Below are 21,899 nucleotides of genomic sequence, written 5' to 3'. Positions count from 1 at the left end.
CAAGTTTCAAGACTGGACATGTTTAACGATATTTCGAAGCTATGCAAGTAACCAATCAGATCACAAGTTTAAATGGTAATTTCTATAACAATGCGTAACATGTGTTTACAAAATTTTTGTATGATTTTCGAAAAATTTTCTGATGCTTCAATCGTTGTTGTCCAATTAATGACTGGCAATTTTTTTTCCAAACTCAGTAATCTAATCTAGCAGAAAGTGGACGAAAAGATAGGGAATTATCCAGTCAAATGAGATGAAAAATTAAACTAGGATTTAAAAAATGATCCAACAGAATTAATGTTTTCTTTAATAAAAAGGGTAAAAATATTAATTTCTCACATAGAACTTGCCGAGTCCATTTGAGATAGGCTGCACCCTATACTTCAGTACAATCTTCCCCTTCACTCTGTTGTCCTTCAAATACCCTATCTGGTCACGTGAGGCTGCCATCTGCAGGTGGAACTTGTTGTGGTTCTGGAATTTTGTCTCCATTTTGGGGTAGTTTGCGTTGGGATCGACGTATGATCCGCTAGTGTAGATGCTGTCTTCCACGATGAACTCGTAGGATTGAATTGCTTGGATACCCTAAAGCGGAAAAAGTATCCCTATGGTTACATCCCAGTGATTCAAGAGAAAAATCATCAGGAGTTAAAATTTGTATAACCATACAATTCCGTACTGGACTCTTCGTTTCCATTGAAACGTGGCACTTACCTTTTAAGTGGCTATCAAATCTGCAGCATGTCAAAAACGATAAAAAGTTTTGACAGAACTGATTTACCAATATAATGCTGTTAGAGTGTGCATTCTCACATTCCGTTTTAACATATGAGATGAAATTAGCTGAAGAAAAAAATTTTAAAAATCCAAAAGTAGCCTTTTGCTGCGCAAGTTTGACAGAAAATTCCGAACGCATGAAGTAGAAGTATATATACACTCGGGGTGTTTATTTTTATTCAAACTAAATTCACAAAACCTTTTGCGCCCTCGGGGGATCGATCCCTTGATCTGCAAGGGCGCAGCCGGGTGTTCACCATCCTCGAGTCTCTCTTAACTGCTCGTTTTAAAATTTACACATGGCGAATTAGCCCGCACTACAAATGGTTCCAGCCCGGCTCGAGTTGCTCGATTTTTGTTTGACTTTGAAATTCCAGCATGTGCAGTGTTGCGACTGAAATTCCGCGGTCGCGAAGCAATTTTAAGTTGAGCACAAAGTCGAAGCGTATCCGGCGATTTCGGTCGAGAAAGTCAAAACATAAGTCAAGCACAGTCGATGCATTCCTTATTTTGGCCGAGAAAATCAAAACACAGGTCGAGCACAGTCTACACATAGGTCGAGCGCAACCTAATTTAATACGAAGTTTTTTTGAAATTACCTTTTTCAGAAAGTTGCAAGAAAACAACAATCAGTTGCGGAGAGTTGCTTGACGCAAATTTTTCTCTTTATTTTTTCTAGATGTAAGAGTTTCACTGGCAAGAGGAAATCAATTTAACTGAAATTTCCTCAAGTATCAATTTTCAAATCAACACTTTTAGTCCAGTTTTTTAAAAGAAAAAAAAACAAAATTGGAAAAATCAAAATAAAACAAATGAATTTTACTGATTCTTATAGCTTTTTTTTTAGTTCAAGATGCACATATTAGTAAGTATAAATACATGTATTAAGTATGAATTGCATTTACCAGTTTATTAGTTTATTAGTCACGCCGGTTGAAATGAATCTGAGATGAATCAAATAAGCTTTGAAAGTTTTTTTGATTGGCGAGAAAAACGAGACAAACGAACATAGAAGTTTTTGATTGAAACAAATTTTTCGAGACAAACGAGACAAACGAACATAGAAGTTTTTGATTGAAACAATATACACATATCTTTGCGGAGTTGAACAAACAAAGTTTTATAAAACGTCGATCAAGGCAGTCGATAAAATCAAAAAATAACTAAACTGGAACGATTAAGGTCGAGAAAATTTTTGTTGGGTCGAAGAAATCAAAACCTACCAAAATTTTGTCGAGAAAGTTGAAACAAACTGAAAATTAGCCAGACGGTCGAAACAAATTTGATCAAAAAAGTCGCAACATAAATTGAGCATCCCGACCCGGGAAATTGAATTGAGGCAGCGATTTAGTTTTATTAATTCTATACACGACTCAAACTTTAACTCTTAAATTTTGAAATTTTCAGCCTAAAATTTATAGTTTTGCCAATAATTAATATACCAAAAAATACTTGAGACAATGATTAAAAGGCTGTCGGAACAGTCAGAATTTTAGTTTCAGAAATTCATCAGCGCCGATTTGGGAATAATTTTGAAAATTCAAAAAAACAATCAGAAAAAAAAAATCAATTCTACCCGCAATTTCCTCTCTCCATCTCCATTTTCAGTGATGGGAACATTGACTCAAAGTTAAAACATGAAGTTAAAGTTTGATAGAAAAACTAGTTTAAAAATTCTGTGAGAGCTTCAATATGACACGTTTAAACTTAGTTGAACAATCATAGAGTCATAATAATTGGTTGCGCGCGTTTCTAAAACTAATGATACTCAATTTCAGAACAAATACGAATCAGACCTTTACAAGACATTTATTTGCCAAATAAGATTTAATTTTTCTTCATCTTGAGCGAAGAGTGTAATTCCGTAGAGTTTCAATGGAATCGGTGCGTTTATTTAGGGACAAGGGTTGTTTGATAATGAGAAAACTGATAACCAACAAAAAAACGCAAAAAAAACGTCGAAGTCACATTTTTCATCAAATTTTGACTATTTTCAGCGTAAAGCAAAAAAATATCAGATAAAAAATATATATTTTCTTGAGTAACCGTGAAATGAAAAAACATTGATAGATATTGAGTTAAAAAAACACAATGTTGTGAATTAAAAAACATCAATTCAAATATTTTGTTTTGCTTTTCTTGTCCATCCTGATCTCACTAAATAAAAAAGACATCCTGACGTTTCTTTTTGTTTTCTGCACAAATTGTTACTGTTTGATAATTGTTCCAATTTTTGAAGAAAGTTACGGAATGTTTGGGCTCGGGGTATTTTTGTTCTCCAGTCAGTATTCGACTTTTTAACTTTTTATCATCCAAAAGGTATTGGATGTGTCGTAGTTATGGGGGTTTAAAGATTGCCAGTTCGGCCAATTGGGTTTAACTAACAATGAATATATTTCGCGCTATTTACGCATAAGCGGAGATTTAATCCGTCTTAGAAGTCTTTTCAAATTGGTAGACGCAGGCTGTTTGTCTTAACTGCTGAGATTATAGGAGCGAGATCTATCACTTTGTAATTTATATGGCGTGTGGGAAGGATAAAATTTGTTTCACTAATGCACTAAGTTTTTCAAAATGAACACTGCTTCATAGACCTTTTAAGGCAGTCGGAACCTTCAGGGCTTCGCCCTGATACGAGCAGTCTGGTTTAATTTATACCTTGAAGTCAAACTTTCCCGTTTTGTTCAAAAAGAAGGTTCTCATTTGCTAAGCTGTATTATAACAAAAATGCAATTTGAAACATTTGAATCTTCATTCTAGGGGCCCTCTCTAATCGAAAAAAAAATTGCAACTTTATTTGATTGTATTACTAACCAATCACATAGACCCTTAGGCAGTTTTTGTGGCTTTCATAAAGTAAACTTTGTCAGTGATCTTTTTGTAGGTGATTTGTTTTTCGCCGATGAGTTAGATTTGCTATGAGCAAATAAAATTCTATGAGCTCTTTATTTGAACGTAAGCTATCCGAGTTTTCATTTTATGCGAAGCAACCCACCAAAATTGTTTGTAAGACTACGGCGACAACAGTAATAATATTATTTAAAAAAACTTTAACCTGAAAAAAATCCTTTCGGGGTCAGTCACTGCAGATGGGTTAGAGAGCTCACTAGAATAATTTTAAGTGACCTAAATGGCCAAACTTCAAAGGTCAATTATTCGGTGTCACAGAAAGATCAATCAAGGTAAAGGCTTGCTCGTTACAAATAAACAAACGTTCACAATGTAGTGGAAAGTTATCATTATTGGAATAATTTTCCAACCTTCAGAAGCATTTTGAAATTTTAAGGGCAACACTTATGATACCATGAAAGTTAACGAAGGTCGAAAATGTTGAAAATTTTGAACTCACTTATAGATTTCTAATTTATTTAACAATATTTTAAAACGGCAAAATCAACTAGTCTAAAAATATTTGAAATCGAAAAGCGTAACGCTAAACTAGGGTGATCTAGAATTTTTTGAAAGGAGACTACAAAATTTAATGCTTCCAAATTCACTGTTAAGAAAACTTGCTCGAAATGCTCGCTTGCACTGCGCAGTTGTGGCCAAAAGTGGTCAAAAAAATGTTTTTTAAGATTCTTTTGTAAGGTTTCTCTGCCAAAAAAACAATGAGTTTTTTTATCCGTCTCAAAAACACTGATTTTCACCAAAACCAATGTCACAAAAAAGTCACAAACAAGGAGCAATGTGTCAAGATGTTCGTCATTTGATGGAAAAAAAAATGCTGAATTTAAGTTCAAGCTTTTTTGAATAAAAACTGTTGGCTTGCGAGAAAAATAAATTAACAGTAGTAAAAGTGGAAGAAAACTAATCATTAAAACTCCAGGAACTTGGCATGCATTTTTCAGCTAATAAGGCACTTTCAATTTTCATATCCATTCTGTTTTAGATCCGTTTCACCTTCGATGTTTTCAATTCTGATGTTGTCAATTTTCACCCCTCCATTTAATGTCTCATAATCTTGTCTGGACTTAGAGGTACTATTAGACAGGCAGTATGTAGTAATACAGCATACCAAGGATAGGGCATACAGGGTGCCTTGCGCAATGACCACTGCCTGGTACCCCAGATACTGGAAAATGAGTCCCCCAATCACAATACTACCCGCAGTTCGCCCAGATGTATAACATGTATTACACCAAGCAGACATTACGAACTGATAGTGAGTTGAGTCATCGCAAGGAAACTGTTCCTCAATCGAGTCATTTATAACTACCATTCCTGAAACATAAGCCGAGGCATAGCAAATTCCGACTAGAACTAGCGCTGCGATTGTTAGAGTCCAATTACACATGTAGTCTACGTTATTATGTTCACCGCCAAGCACGATCGAAAGTAATGCACAAGAAAGTAGTCCCAAAAGCGGTGAGATGAAAAACATGGACCATTTGAATTTCCAGTCCACAAAAAACCCGATGATAGGCGAAGATATTAAAGCTGCCAACGCGTGAGGTAGAAAATAAAACCCGACTGCAATTTCATCTATTTGCAAAAAGCGCATCAGAAATGGTGTCAGAAAAACTCCAATTAAGCCCTGAAGCGAAGAATTAGCGAAAAAAGGAAAAGTGGCTATAAGAACTTTCGGCGAAATGAACATATGGAAGATGGTAAGTTTGCTCGTCGTTTTTGAGTCGTTATCCGAATCCGCGTCGGAAACTTTCCGATCTTGTTCATCGTCACATGTTTCGGTTTGAGAAAGCTCTTCGGCATCTTGATTTAGAGGTTCGGATTCTTCGTCGTTGTGAGAGCTAGTGGACACATCGCTTTCGACATTCGAACTTGAAAGCATGCAGGTAGCACAACACATTGCCGAGAAAAGACCGGTTAGCCCTACAACTACAAAACTCATAGCGTAACCGCTCAAGTAAGAGAGCAAACTTGCTATTAAGGGTCCAAGTAAACACCCTAGCTCGAAAAAAAGTTCTGTCAAAGCTGTAACTTGGCCTTTATAGTCGGGGTAGATTGCGAACAAAATTGGGAAAAGGCTGAAAAACGAGATTGAATAACCGACGCCGACAACCACTCGTAACACGACACTGAAAGTTATGTAACTCCATTGCGCAGCCACATACGTCATAAGGCCGAATAGGAAATTTCCACCTGAAAAGATTGCAAGGCCGAGACAAAAAAATGTTTTCATGTCGAAGAGATGTATCATAGCGGGAACTGAGAACCCGCAGACAATAGAAGCGATATCCATCGATCCCGAAATGATCCCAATCGTACTTTTTGTAATGCCTTTCGCTCGCGCGTCCGGGGGTAAGAGAGGTCCTGTTATCGACAACGCAAACCCACAAATTAACATAAATGTCTGCGCCAAGAAAACTGTCGATATTTTACGGAAGCTTTTCCATTTTTCTGTTTTCTTCATTTTGTTGATTTTTAGCTTGTTTCTTGTGATTTTCCTGGATATTTTGGGAGGTATTTTGTTGGTAATTGTTGACATACTATTAGCTACTGAGTTAGCAACTGAGTTAGCAACTGAATTTATTTGGTCCATCTTTTATGAATTTTGTAGCTCAAATTAAAAATATTTAAATTCTTTAAAATTTAGAATTTTGTTAATAAACTGCCAGCTAGGTAAACTTGGTCTTAAATTGGTATCAACTTGAGTTGTGTTTTGCTTTTGAAAGGTAACTGAGTTTCTATCTATTTAACCTTCATTCTAAATTGATGTTTGTCGAAAGTTTAAGTTAATATTACACAATATTTCAGCCAACCAAAATTTTCCGAACAGATTTTCCCCTTTCAGTAATCACAAATGGTACAAAATTCTGAACTTACGTAACATGGACCCTTGTTTAACCTAAAGAGTGCATTATAAAATGTTCAACTTTGTTCAAAAAAAAATCTAGGTAAGAAGATTAAATGTCGCGAAAAATTTTCATTCTTGATAAATTTATAAAGTAAAGCGATTCATTTTACCTCACAAAAGACGTTGACAAAAACAGTTTGCCTACAATGAAAAATTCACTGTCAAAGACTCTTAAAAAATTAAAATCTTCTGGTTTCGTTATTTTAGCAAACTATTTCAAAAAAATTGTGAAAACAAAAGGAAATGTATCCTTCCTAACTGATTTTTCAAAGAGCGAGTTCTTATCAAACCCACTTCCTAATGAGAAGTAAGAGTTGCCAAAAAAACCAGAAGTCAACCTAGATAAGAAACTTAGCATATATTTTTACAAAAGTTGTAGACCACTCGATAGGCAGCTTACTGTGGCTTTTTAGGCTGTTCTTCCAGGATAAGATTTTTTGTTGAAACAAATTTTCTTTTATTAATTTAAGTATTTTCAACAACAAAAAATAATTCACACTGCATGTTAAAATTTTCAGTCCCTTTTGGTATTTGATGAAGCAATATCATCGTTTGTGCTCTCAGATTCCACTCTAAATTGCCTAGAGATTAACTCAAATTGAATTTATCTCATATTTCTCCTAATTCCCCCACTTCCCCTTTTCAAACCACAGTCCCCTTTGTTACCTGATCCCATCCCAATTTGGAATTCAGATCACGCTGCTTATTTCCACTTCGCCACGGGGCCAACAAACAAGCCGGCATTGTTTACTGGATGGAATTAGCAAAGAATAATCAGGTCCGGTTGATTTCTTATCTGGACAATTTTTTGGCACTTCCGGATTGTAATGAGGGTTGCTCTCTTGAGCAACAAAAATTGCCAAACATTTGATGATTATTCAAATTATGATTAATTTTTTCAATTTCAAAATTGAAGTGACACAATCCAATTGAGGTTTTTCGATTGTTTCAGATTATCATATACTTGAAAAAACAGAAACTGAACCTTTTTGACAAGTAAGAAGCATAAAATATTGCTTTATTCAAATTTAAAAGTTTTTATTACGGGGTAGGGGGGAGGGGTATGGAGTGGGATACCTTGCTGGAAAATTAGCCTGTCAACAGAAATAAAGGGCATGTGTTCTTATTTCAAAGTAGTTTTTGTCTGCTGTCAAAAATAATTATCACCAATTGTATAGAGAGATCTGAATCAGGGAGAAAATCATAATTCAAATCGACACTCAATCTCGCCTTTTTTGGTATCATTAAGGATCGCAATGGGAACAGCCGTATTATATTAAGATCAAGCCAACAGATCTACAACCAATGCGGCTGCTCGTATGTCAAGGGCGGAAATCAAGGGCTGAAAGTTCCGGTTGCATCTCAAGAGAATTTTCTCGATTTTGATTGAAAAGTTTTGTCGATTATGTTTTAAAAAAGTGGCAAAATAATAGAAAAAAAAGACAAAATGTTCATTTTTTCTTTTTTTTTCAATCTAATTCCCAATTCCTAATTTCAACTACAAAGGGATGTTTAAGCCCATACAACAACTCCATACAACAACCAATACAATAATACATTCAACAATTCTATTCAATAACCCATATAGCAACTCCACGCAATAACCCATTCAATAATCCATACAACAATTCATAAAACAAATCAAGACAACAACCCATGCAATAATCTATATAACAACCCATACAAAAGTCCATAACAACTCAACCAACAACCCTTACAACAACCCATACATTAACTCAATTCAACAACCATATAAAAACCATGCAACAATCCATACAAAACCCATACAACAACCAAATAAAACAACCCATACAACAACCCATAAAACAACTCCATGCAACAACCCATACAATAATCCATACAACAACCCATAGCATAATACAGAAAACAACCCATATAACAACTCCATACAACATAACATACAATAATCCATACAAAAACCTATAAAAACAACTCCATTCAACAGCCCAAACAACAACCGAAACAATAATTCATAACGCCAGACAACAACCCATACAAAAGTCCATACAACAACTCAATTCAAAAATCATACAAAAACCATACAACAATAAAAACCATACAACAACTCAATAAAACAACCCATAAAACAACCCATACAACAACCAATACAAAAATCCATACAACAATTCTATTCAGTAACCCATATAGCAACTCCACACAATAACCCTTACAATAATCCATACAACAATCTATAAATCAACCCATACAACAACTCCACACGAAAATCCATTTAATAACCCATACAACAACTCCATACAACAAAACATACAATAATCCATACAAAAACCAATAAAACAAATCCATTCAAAAGCCCAAACAACTACTCCATACAACAACCAATGCAATAATCAATACAACAACCCCATACAACAACGGCAGACAACAGCCCATACACAACTTATACAACAACCCTTACAACATCCCATACAACAACTCAATTCAACAACCATACAAAAACCATACAAAAATCCATACAAAAACCATACAACAACTCAATAAAACAACCCGTACAACAACCCATGAAACAACTCCATACAACAACCCATACAACAACCAATACAATAATCCATACAACAATTCTAATCAGTAACCCCTATAGCAACTCCACACAATAACCCTTACAATATTCCATACAACAATCTATAAATCAACCCATACAACAACTCCACACGAAAATCCATTTAACAACCCATACAACAACTCCATACAACAAAACATGCAATAATCCATATAAAAACCCATAAAACAAATCCATTCAAAAGCCCAAACAACTACTCCATACAACAACCAATGCAATAACCAATACAACAACCCATACAACAACGCCAGACAACAGCCCATACAAAAGTCCATACACAACTTATACAACGACCCTTACAACATCCCATACAACAACTCAATTCAACAACCATACAACAATCCATACAAAAACCAAACAACAACTCAATAAAACAACCCATACAACAACCCATAAAACAACTCCATACAACAACCCATTCAAAATAATCCATACAACAACCCATAGAACAACTACCGAAAATAACCCATAAAATAATCCATACAACAACCCTTCCAACAAATCCAGGAGAAATCCAGATAATAGTATAAAAAACAACCCATACAATAATCTATAAACAACCCATACAAAAAAATCATTCAACAACCCATAAAACAACCCAGGAACGGATTTATGGGGGGAGGGCGGGAGTGGACAGACATTTTTTTCTTCAGGGATGCGACCCCCTGCCGACCCAAAGGGTCACGTTTGCACTTTTTTGAAATACGCATTTTGTGACTGACCATAAAAATGTTCTAAAGGCGCCTTCGGCATCAATATATACAAATTTTGAGGGATGAGCGCGTCAAAAACGACGCTTTTGTTTGGGGTGACTTTGGTTCTTCACTGCTTCCCAAAACAACGGACAGTCCATCCTGTGCGCGTCAAACACAACCCAAAGTTTTTCAGAAAATAAATTTCGAAACAAAAATCAATTTTTTGGTTTATGGAAAAACACCTATTATACAATTTTTATGTACGGAAAAATGCTTATCATTGAGATTTCATACAGTTTTCTGTACGTATGGAATTGTATGAAATTGTATGACAAGAAGTTTCTCATACATGGAAATTGTATGATAAGAAGTTTTGGTCAACCCGGGTACACAATAATCCATGCAGAAGAAATGTTAAAACTAACCTGAGGCTCTATAACCCTGATGGAAGCCTTGAAAGATGACGTCACAGGAGTGATTGGCTGGTAGTAGACAGTATGCGTGAAAGTGTAGTCCCTCAACTGGAGTAGTTGTTCATAACAGAGTAGCACAGTCAAAGTCTCTCCCCCATGTATACGCATGTCTTCAAACTCCACATACTCAAACTCACTAAAAGTACCGAGAACCAAAGTTAGATGATTCCAATTGGCCAATATATCATGTATTCACTTAATTAATTATTTAATTAATTAATTAATTAATTAATTAATTGAGTTTTGTTATTCGCAGACGTATTAATGAAAGGCCATCAAAGTCTGCCAGAACAACGTCAGTTTCTGCTTGGTTGACTTATACGATTGTTTCGATCTACGATTGTTTCGAAACTAAGAGATGAGATTTTAGGGCATATCAGAAAGTCAGATGGTGTGAAAATGAACGCAGCTTCCTATGAAGTTTTTTTAAAAGCCATTTTTCAGTCATGGTTCACCAGCAGACCACCCAATGAGAAGAAGTTGCTTATTTTCACGAAGGCCAATGCTCCCTCACATGCTGCGCAACATACCATGCAGTACTTGACAAGTATCAGAATTTTTGAACCATGTTTAATGATTCAGCCCCCTGCAGACCCCGATATGAAAATGATTGAAAACTTTTTGTCAGTTGTTAAGAGCGACGTTTATTATCGCAGTAAAAAGCAGTATTCATCATAAAACGCCCTTTGGGAAGCAATCGTGGGAAGCCTGAAGTCTAATTCAGCAGGATACTATCAAAAAAGTTCACTCCATCAATCGAGGGTCGCGTTATTGAATACTTGGGGCTCAACAGGGTTCATATCGGGAAGTAACGTGTAAAATTAAAACAGCTTTATTGTAGTCATATGTGCGATATTTTTCAAACGTTTCCGGTAATTTTCCAAAAGCTATCGACGTTTTTCTGTTATCGCCGTTCTTTATCTGTACGATAACGATTACTACACTTTGTTGTGAAAATATGAAAGCTTGTTGAATGAGTAGTCTCCAAAATTATTTAAAAAAAAATAGTTTGCAAATGCAAAATGAACACAGTGTGTTAACTTTGTTAGCTGCTAAAAACACTCACTCATACAATTATTTTACAACAAATTAACCAAACCAGAATTGAATAGTTGTCCATACAATGGAAAAAAATTAAGTAAAAAGAAATTTTGTTGGGTATCTAAACTTAGAAAGCTGGCAATGTTTCAAATCTTAAAACAGGAATTACCAAAGTTTTCCAATTGACATAAAGTAAGCTCGAATACTAATCAATTTGTCTAGGTAGCCAAAATCAGCCAGATGCTTTAACATCACTTACAACCCTTCTGGCCTTTTTGGACTTGTTCTTTTGCGCTCACTTGTTCTTTTGGACTTGTTTTTTGTGTTGAAGTGTACAAAAGGTTTCAAAAAAATGAATAAATCCTGCATTGAGGGATAATTGGTTGCTGTGCAAGAAGCAACGGAGGTTTAAGCCACAGTGATTCAATGGAATTAATTGTAAAAACTATGCTTTTTATGAACTCTATACTTTTTTCAAAAATTCTTAAATTATTGCTGTTGTTAGGTAGTGAGAGATGATTGAATACAATAATAAACTGAGGTTAGAATTTGCAGAATATAATTCTAAGTTTACACAGGTAACAAATTGCAATATAATTAGGCGGAGAGCTTGAGCAAATCTCTCCTCCAATTCTCGGAGCCGTTTTTACCAACTTACGAAAAAATCGTAATCGTTTTTCAGACAACAATGTTAAAAATGTTTTTTTTTTGAGATTTTATGAAATCTGACACAACGTTATTATGTTTCAAGATAATAACCTTCTCCAAGTACAACGAATTTTGTTTTCGAGGAGTCTAAAGTTGTGCGAAGAAAACTCACCATACGCCATAGTTTTATCCCACTTCGTGAAGTGGTTAGAAAATTAAATGAGCTTCATGCGAGAATTGTGGCGGTTTCCTTGAACAATATGAAATTTAGTGCGATAAAAAACTTTGGCCACTCAGTTTTTTCGGACTTCAGCAAAAAAATTCGATTTAAGTACAAAATGAAACCTTTTGGGCGGTTTTGCAAATTCTTCATCTTTTCGCTATTTTTCTTCATTTTTTGCAATTTGATCAAAATTTTGTTTTAATTTCCGGATTAATTGCGAATCCATTAACGAAATTTAAAATCCAGCTATCTTGTTTGAAATTCCCTTCCCAGCAAAAAAAATTGGCTTCAAATTCCACGTATAATTGTCAAACTTTTGGATTCAATTTGTTCGCTGTGAAACTTAAAGACGTCAAAACATCATCATTTTTTGAGCTTTGCGTTATAGTTGAACTGCTCTTGTTCCGACTTTCGGAGTGCTCAGGGTGATTTTCTACTCCACATAAACATCGGCTTTTTGGCTTGCCATTTTAACCAATCATACTGAAAACATCTAACAAAATTGTGGCGTTCCCAGCTCATCTTTTAGAAATATTTCACCTGTGAGGGAGATTTCAAAAAAATCTGACAAAAATTCAAATTTTTTTAATTGAAATTTTTGATAAAATTTTTTTACTTGTATAGACGTTAAAAGGTAATTGGAACTACCTTTTTCATCCTGTTTTAAAATTGCATAGAGACCGCCCTCTTTTTGATATTGCAGAGAGAGAACAGCAAGTTTACTGTCCGCAAACCACATAAAAAGCCGTCTCTTCTGGTAAAAAAAACTCCCCAAGTAAAAAAAACTAGCTTATGGTAAAAAGGAACTTACTCGTAAAAAATTCTATTGGTAAAAAACTCTTCTGGTAAACTCACGAATTGATTGCTAGCTAGTTTATCACATCTATGAAGAACTGAGTGTTACTTGCGATATTTAATCAGGAGGTAGTTGGTAAGCAACCCGCAATATTTCATGGACTTACAGTATAGAAACCTCTACAAAAGAAACCTCTATCTTAAATAAGAGCAAAGATACCATGCCCAATAATTTTTATTATTACTATGAATTATAACTAGGGTTTAACAAATACAACTCACTTGTAGCTTGGCTTTCTCTTGCTTGGGTTGGTTAGTTTCTTCTTGAGCGATTGCATGGACAGTGGATTCACCACCACATATGTGTTGTACACTGGATTCGTTCTGGACAAGCAAAAACTTATATTGACAAAAACTTTCAAAATTATCGTACTGAAGGGTTATTATCATTAATTACTTTGGCTTCTAAAAACCGTTCTGTGCTCCAACCTCACTGACAGCACGGACAGCGTGTATTTTTGTCACCTTATATTGTGAAGATCAGAAAACTTTTCTCAAATCTCACTTTTGCTAGTATCTACACTTTTGTTTTTTTTCTCCATAAAAGGTTCCCACTCACATGGTGATGTTAGATAGCACTGCGTTAGTTGGCATGGGGAATGGGAACTTGAACGTGGACACAGCCCCCATATTAGTTGACGTGTAGGATATCTTGCTCCAAGTCACCGCCAAGTTTAGTCTGATCTCCGTGAACACCTCCAGTGATTTGACCTTGACCTCAAAAAGAAGCACAATCAACCGCATTTACATAAATAATGCCAAATGGTTGGCAATATCCTTTTAGGTCACCGAATCTGAACAAAGGTTACCGAATCTGCTCTCTTTGACATCCGGAGATTAACTTTCGAACTCATTCGAGTGCGTAGAAAACCGTGTCGAAAATTTACTTAACCTACAAAGAACGTTTTTGACCGCTTATCGCTTTTAATAAATATATCAATAACTTTTTTGAAATAACTTTGACCTTACGAGCAGTGATCTTACGAATGTCAAAAGAGTAAGTGCAAAAAAATTGCGCTTTTTCGGAGACGTCAATTTTTTTAATCACTTGAAGTCCAGTTTCAAAACATTTTTCATTGATCAGCGATCGGCCATGCAATTTTTTTTAAAAAGCACTTAGAAACTCAAAATCGAATCTTCAATAATCTATTTCAAATTGGTCATGATTATTTCAAAAAATTAGGACGTTGTCCATATTTGTTAAAAAGTATAAATTGATTAAGGTCGCCAATATTGCCAACAATTTGGCGTTACCTTAATAAGTTGCAAAAACTTGGAACAGATATAGTCATTGAAAAGAGATATAGTCATTGAAAAGGTAATCTTGAGACAAATTTTCTGAAAAGTTAATTTTTTGCATGCTTAAGTTATCTGAAATCGCTCATTTGTTCTTTTTAACGAATTTTCTAGGGAATTTCAAATTGCTGACAATAACGGCGACCTTGCGAAACTCTGCAAAAAACGAAGCGTTTTATAGTTAAATTGTTGTCAATGTCTTTCACGGTCAGTAAATATGACCAAAATTATTTAGCTGAATATGCTAAATTTGACCTCGGAAACTATTTTTTTTTCAATCGAGAGAGTAAAAAAACAAAGCAAAAAATCGACCACCCTAAAAGCACCATTTTTAACCGATGAAGTTGCTCAAGGTCATCTTACTGCCAAAAATTTGGAAAGATAATGTTTTTCACACGCGTTTTATGTGGTGCAATGTGTAAAAAATAATAATAATATCGACATCAAAATGAGCTCTGTTTTAGTGTATTAATTCTGTTCAGATTGGAATACCGCAAAAAGATATTGCTGCCTCCTTTCGTATTGTCTCTTTGCCTGTCAAAAGAGATTGGTGGCTCAAACATCATTGTGACCAGACATTTTTGGGCTTTGGTAACTGCTTATCAAAGGATTATTCTAACTAAACAAAAATATTTTTCGAAGCACATAGAATTGTTGGCCTAATTCCTTTTTGCATTAATGTATTTGAATGATTTTCATGATACTCAATCATTCAGATAATTGTAAAGCAACTTTAAAAAAATAAGAAATGTTTTGATAAAACCTGATCCGATAATTAATAAATAAAATGTAAAATGGCATTAACTGTTTAGACTTCACTGAAAATTTATTAATGGCCAGTTAAAGTGGTTCACAAGCTACAGAAACTCGAATGACAAGAATCAAGTTTTCAAAAACCAAAAAAAAAATTGTTTTCAAAATTTTTTTAGAAGAAGTCAACTGAAAACGCTGGTCAAACTCGCTCGATAAAAACATTTAATTAAAAAGAAAATTTTACTCTAAGTTTGAAATCATTTTTTGGTGTTTGGTAATTTTTCTTGAGTTTTCTATCTTTTTTTCAAGTTACAATGTCCACAAAATCTTTTCTTCACTTCTTTGCTTCAAAAATTAAAACTTTATTGAATAAATCAATTTTGCAAAATCAAAATTGCACCGGAAATTTTTGATCTTTTGAGCACAAATTTGCTTTTTGAGGCAACAAAAATTAAAATACAGACATTTTAGACATTTTAGACATTTTACATAAAGAACAAAATTTTCTGGACATTCTTACATGAAAAATGAATTTATTAGTGCTGTTCTATCTGTGCCAAGAAATTTATAACGGAAATTATCATCAAGAGAAATATGAAGCTTTGGTTGGTAATCAATTTGATTTAAATTGAGTTGATTTTTTGAAAGAAAAATTTTTCTTGCTCCAAAAAGCAATCTGTTTTCCAAAAAAAAGCACAAACTTAGGATGTGTTAATGAAAACAAAAATTTGTAACAAAAATATAGCCTTCAGAGTGAGAAAATAAAAAGCTTGCAGCTTTATTGAACGGGAAAAAAATTTTTTTTAAAACTTTTATTTGCTTTTCTCGATTTATTTTTGAAAAATCAAGCGTATTTTTTCATCAAAATGTTGCAAACAAAAGTTGCAAAGAGTTGCAAGAAATTTGTTTCAAAAAATTGTACACAAAAACCTGTACACAAAAAAAACTGACAATGTGTATGGAAAAAAAATTCAACCAAATGTGTGATTTAGTTATTTGTAGCCCTCTAAAATCAAAAATTTATCATATAGTGAGTACCAGGGGCGGATCTAGGATTTTCTCGAGGGGGGGGGGGGGCGGATTTTCAAAAAAAATTCGAAAATTTTGACGACCTTTTTTTTAGGTCGACCAAATTGATTTTCGAGCTCTCCCAAAGCACTTTTTTGCCCCCATTTTGGGTAAACTTTCTGCGCCGCAGGCAAATTTTTGAAAAAACAGTCAAAAAAGCCGTTTTTGGGCACTTTTTGAAAAATTTTGACAAAAAAATCGCATTTTTTTTGGCACGCGCTCCCCCTCAAAGTTAGTATATATTGGCGCCGAAGGCGTCTTTAGAAAAATTTTAGGGTCGATCGGCCAAAAATAGATTTCTGAAAAAGTATCAAAGGGGGGACCCTTTGGGTCGGCAGGGGGTCGAATCCCTGAAAAGGGCGTCCGCCCCACCGCCCCCCCCCCTAAATCCGCCCCTGGTGAGTATATTGCAAGTTGTCTTTTATTGCGAATTTTTTTTATTGCGAGCTGTCGCATTACGGTTAAATATCTACCTTTGTTTTTTACATAGCGTGTGGGGGGGGGGGGGGGGAAACGAAGAAACAAACTGAAATGAAAATTGTTTTCTGTTAATTTCGATTATTTTATCATTTTTCCAGCTAAAAATTTTCTAATGGCTTTAGTACAGTCAGACTATCTAATGCTTCGACATGTTATAAGAGCAGTCTTCTTTGATATATTATGTCGGTAGCCGTATAAAACAATTATCCACTTTTACCTGCAATATTGAACTTTTTGTTGATAAGATAGTCATGATTAATAATTATATCAATAACTCAGTGATTTTAAATCAGTGGTTGATTCATTGATTTGTAATGCTGACTTCTAAGCTTTAATACGTTATAAGTATTGCTTTAAAACACAAAAATTTTTATCGACAAAAATGGAAATTTTTGCCCATCATGTTGATAATCTTCATGTTGTATGTTTTTCATATTGCCCCCTAGAGTACTAAATATCATTGCGCTGTATGTTTAAACTTGATTTTGATCTGTGTCGTTGCTTACTGTTTTTTTAGCCAAGTGCCAAAACTTGCTAACTGAATTAGAACCACTAAAATTGCGTTTTTAAATTTTTTGTTCAATTAAATTGCTCATACATTTATCTTAGAACAAAAAATGGTACTCACACAACTCCATATTAAGAGAAATCTTATTTCACAGAGCTTACAAACTCATTTTGAAGTTTTGAAGTGTAATGGAATAGAAAAGTAGGGGTATTTGTTGACTTGGACGTTTTTTTTTATACCAAAGAGTCAAAGAGATTCTTAAGCAGATTTAAGTAACGTTTTTCATCTATTAGTTCTAATATTATTAATCAGGTTAACTTGAAGGGTTGCTTAGGTGCTTGTTTTTTCCCTCAAATCCTCACCCATCCACGCACTAGTTAATTCAACTTACTGCTGAATGTGTGGGTCGTAGGTTGAGAGCAGACAGAATAAACAAAGTAAATAACGGAAAATTTCGATAACTACTCATAATTTTTAAGTTACAATCAAAAAACCTGTAAAATCTGTTTTTAAAAGCTGAAATGTAGGTCATCAAAAAATTATTTATTCCAATTAGACCACGGGATATTTATGGTGGCATCAAAATGTTTTTACGAGCATAAATTCATAACTAATTGAAAAACGCTTCGCCTGTTTAAAACAATGATTGATATCAACTCGATTATTATTCAAAGCAATACACTGGTCGGTGCAAAACAATAAACACGTTAAGTTGGCTTGAAATGAGAGTTTTTAGTCTTGATTTTTGACAATTTACGTGTTTTGATAGCTTTCAAAAACACTTCAATATACTTTGTAGTGAATTTTGAAGTTAAAATCAGCAAAAATGACTCCAAATTGAATGAAGCCAATAAAAAAGCAACTCTGGGTTTGAACAAAAGAGTCAATCCAGAGAAGGGAATGTAAGCGTATTGGGCTACTTAATGATTTGCAGCAAATAAAAACACCATCGCGTGAAAATTTCTAATTGTTTCGGCTATTTTTGAAGGAAAAAATTCACAACCTGCTTTCCTGCTTTTGCGCAACTAATTCAATTAAAGCAGTTTAGGCGGGGGAGGGGAGGGAAGGATTTTACTTAGTATGGAAAATTGCTACCAATCAGATTCGAGTAAGAGTCTGCCCACAGCACTAAGTGTTCGAAAAGTAGGTAGAAATATTCTAACTTGCTCTATTGAGGGTGAAGGATGGGGAAGAGAATTTGATCCAAAAGTTAATTGTATCAGCTCTTCTTAAATTAATTGATTCTGAGTTTTAACAATTGTATCGGCTATTTTGCGACAGCGTCCTTGCGGATGCTTAATAAAAGTTGGCAACAAAGCTCAGAATTTTACAAATCATCTGTTTTCTGTACGTTCCGTCTTGGAGTTGGAAATAGCAATAACTTCAGCTAAAACTGCAAAAACTTGCATCTCAAATTTGGTAATTGTTTGTCAAATTGTCGGAGTTTTTCTATTGTCTATTTGGCCTAGTTGTGTGAGTGAAGTTAGAGATAATAAGCGTTTGTTTGCTTTCCGTTTTTTTGTACTGCGCCAAACAAGTAAGTGTAATGATTAGAATTTGATAAGGATGACTAAAAATGCTCGTCATTTAGTTCTCATACATGACCCATTCAACTGCTACATTTTATTAAGTTGCATGACAACACTATGACTAACATCATTCAACCACCAACGAAATTGTATAATTGGAATTCTTGGGGGCTTTTAGGATTTTTTACTTTCTAAATTTACCAAAACATTGCTAATCATACAATTTTCAGATATAAAAATTGTATGAAAAGCACTTTTTCATAAGCTCATCCTTATGTGGAATTGTATGACTAGCGTTTTCGGTGCATGATTTATGTCCAGACTGTCGCGACTTCCTGTCTAGCATTTCTAAACTGACAACCAGACTGTCTCGTCTCATGTCCAGACATTCGCGAGATTATGTCCAGACCACGTCGACTCCAGCACGACTTACTTCCAGACAATTGCGAATAATTAGCAGACTATCGCGACCGAACTTTGATACCTCCAGAATTTTCTGTGGCTGATAAAATTTCTGTGTATCATCAGAGCTGATGATCAATCATACACATACATACATGATTTGTAAGAAAAAACTATTAAGCATGTATCGTTCAAATAATTTTTTTTGAGAGTATTTAAAATAGTTTTTTTTGGCGATAAAATAATGTTTTAACAAATCTTCAAAGTTATGAATGCTGTTGGCAGTAGTGGATTTAGGGGTGGGGGGCGGGGGTATGGCAAACGCTTTTTTCTCAGGAATTCGACCCCCTGCCCACCCAAAGGGTCCCCCTTTTTACTATTTTGAGATATCCATTTTTGGCTGACTGACTTTAAACGTTTGCTAAAAGCGCCTTCGGCGCTAATCTTTACTAAAAACGCCTGTTCTGGCTTTTTTTCAAAAATATGCCTGCGGCATAGAAAATTAGTTCAAATAAGGGTCTTTATAGTGGTTTGGGAGAGCTCAGAAAATCAATTTAGTCAACCTAAAAAAAAGGTATACAAAGTTTTCAAAAAATTTTTCAAAATCCGCCCTCCCCCTCGAGAAGTTCCTAGATCCGCGCCTGGCTGTTGGTAAATTTTCAAAAATTATCATACAAAATATACACCGCGCCAGCCATACATGGTGATATTTATGGATAAGATTCAGAAACCAACCATCAAAAACACAAACCGACATTTAAGAAGACGTTTTAAACTTACGAGATATTTTTAGTAAATTTTGAAATACTTTCACAAAAAAATCATACATCGCATCATAACATTTATGCGAAAGATATTTCTATGAAAAAAGATATATATATTTTTTTTAAATGAGAAAAGGAAACACAATTAAATTAAATAAAACTTTCTGCACTTTAAGTGTAAGAAAATTTTTTCAGCATTAAAAACTTGACTCTATGGAGATCATAAGTCGCATCATATGGCGGCACAGCAATTTTTGTTCTGAACATTGAAAAAGAGGAGAAACTTTGTATTCGGGTGTTCTTTACTTTATTCTTTTTTTTGTTTTAAAGACAAAAGTTTTCAAAAACTTATCCCTGTATTGAGAAAAACTGGTTTCAAATTTTTAAGTTTGAGTTCAATTTCGATAGAGTACCGTTCGTTATATGAAAATTTAAATTGTTCACTAGGCTTTTACTCTAAGAAAACTTGCTTTTTCTAAAATGAAGCAACTTTAGAAAGTTTAACTTAGCGCTCCCATGGCATTAATGTTTTTTCAAAGAAAAAATTATTGTGCAAAAGTCTTAGATAGTTTGCATTTTTTGTTTCACGTTTTTTTTTGTAGTCGATTGTGCCTAATTTGTTAATTTCTTACACGTTTGGATTATTACTAATCAAAAGCGCAGTGCGAGCAACAAAACTTTTAGTGAGATGGTTTAGTAGGTCGGCAGTTTTCTATGCTTTTCATGGAACCATACATTGTGCGAATGGTTGCAAAATAAGTTCAATCTGGATTTACAATATACTGAAAGCAGTTTTGCTTGAATATACGTAAAGACTTTTGACATTGAAGTTAAACCGGGTATCTTTCAATTTTATCAAACTTTTAGTCAAAGTTGTAAATTTTGAATTAATTTTGGTCTTCAAGCGAAATAGAATCCAAAAAGTTTGAAGGGTAGCGATGGAAAGTTTCATGGCATGTTTTTTTTTTGAAAAAAGTTGAAAGAAGTGGCCTTAAGTTTATTCAAAAAACAGATCTATGAAAAAGTTCAATTAATTGAATTCATCTTTTGACACTTGAAATGCGGTTTCGAAAACTAGACTGCAATTTAGAGGCAGTTAATTTTTAATTTTAAGCGAAATACTATTTATAGCTTAAAAAAATTTTAAAACATTTTGCGCAAATATTTTGCTTATATGCATTTTAAAATATATCCACATATTAGGCTACATTAGAGGATCCCTGTGTTAAAAACTTCTCTGCAATTGAAACGGTTCTTTTTCTACCAATTAAGTCGAAAACAATCCATTTTCGGTTGAAATTGTGGGCCAATTAATTGCTGCGAAACTTATAAGCAGTTTTTGTTTTCACTTTTTTCGTCTTTTATATTTCGAAACACGAAAAATTTGAAACACGAAATCAATTAAAGAGCCAATGATCAACGGTACATGCGAATTTGTTGGCAATATTTTTTCGGTCAACGAAATGGAACCAAGATAATTAATCTAAAACTGCCCATTTTGACGCCGGAAGTCTCTTTATTGCTAATTTCGAAACGTAGAAACCATCTAAAAAACAAAATGATTTAGATTTCGACCGATCTTTTTTTTCAAGGTAACCGATATTTTCAACGTTTTGCCATTAACTACAGTCCTGATTTAAATTAACCGGAAAAAACGCGTTAAACTTGAAATTTAAAACGCATTTTTCTCAAATTGGGTTGAGTTTAGGTGAAAACTTACGAACACAAAACTTGCTTAAAATTTTAGCAGATTTGATATGGCGTAATTTGTTTTGCGAAAAAATTTTACCCAAAAATGGATAATTTTGGCTTTTCTTAGTTAATCACAAATTACGCCGAAAATACCCAGTCGATCACAGACATAATTATATCAAAGAGAGCCCCTTACGTAGCCCAACAAACTTTATGAAGGGTAATTTCTCAAAAAAAAATTGCAAATTGTTTAAAAATTGTGTTTAAATAAAAATTTGGTA

General features: G+C 34.2%; 1 protein-coding gene across 1 annotated transcript in view; it reads right to left on the bottom strand.

Moving 5' to 3' along the window:
- Window positions 1–18,243, bottom strand: part of LOC134855384 (inter-alpha-trypsin inhibitor heavy chain H3-like) — a 109,806-nt gene extending 91,563 nt beyond the window's left edge. Inside the window, exons 1-5 of the mRNA XM_063871889.1 lie at window positions 17,623–18,243; window positions 13,686–13,843; window positions 13,349–13,450; window positions 10,312–10,495; window positions 340–585 (exon numbers count right to left, since the gene is read on the bottom strand). Of these exons, the coding sequence (XP_063727959.1) occupies window positions 340–585; window positions 10,312–10,495; window positions 13,349–13,450; window positions 13,686–13,843; window positions 17,623–17,763 (831 nt within the window). The 5' untranslated portion in view covers window positions 17,764–18,243. The remainder of the gene's footprint in view (window positions 1–339; window positions 586–10,311; window positions 10,496–13,348; window positions 13,451–13,685; window positions 13,844–17,622) is intronic.
- Window positions 18,244–21,899: the final 3,656 nt, after the last annotated feature.

Source organism: Symsagittifera roscoffensis, chromosome 10 (genome assembly GCF_963678635.1).
Source record: "Symsagittifera roscoffensis chromosome 10, txSymRosc1.1, whole genome shotgun sequence".
NCBI lineage: Eukaryota > Metazoa > Xenacoelomorpha > Acoela > Convolutidae > Symsagittifera > Symsagittifera roscoffensis.
The sequence above is the reverse complement of the archived record's forward strand: the minus strand, read 5'-3'. Positions and strand labels throughout refer to the sequence as shown.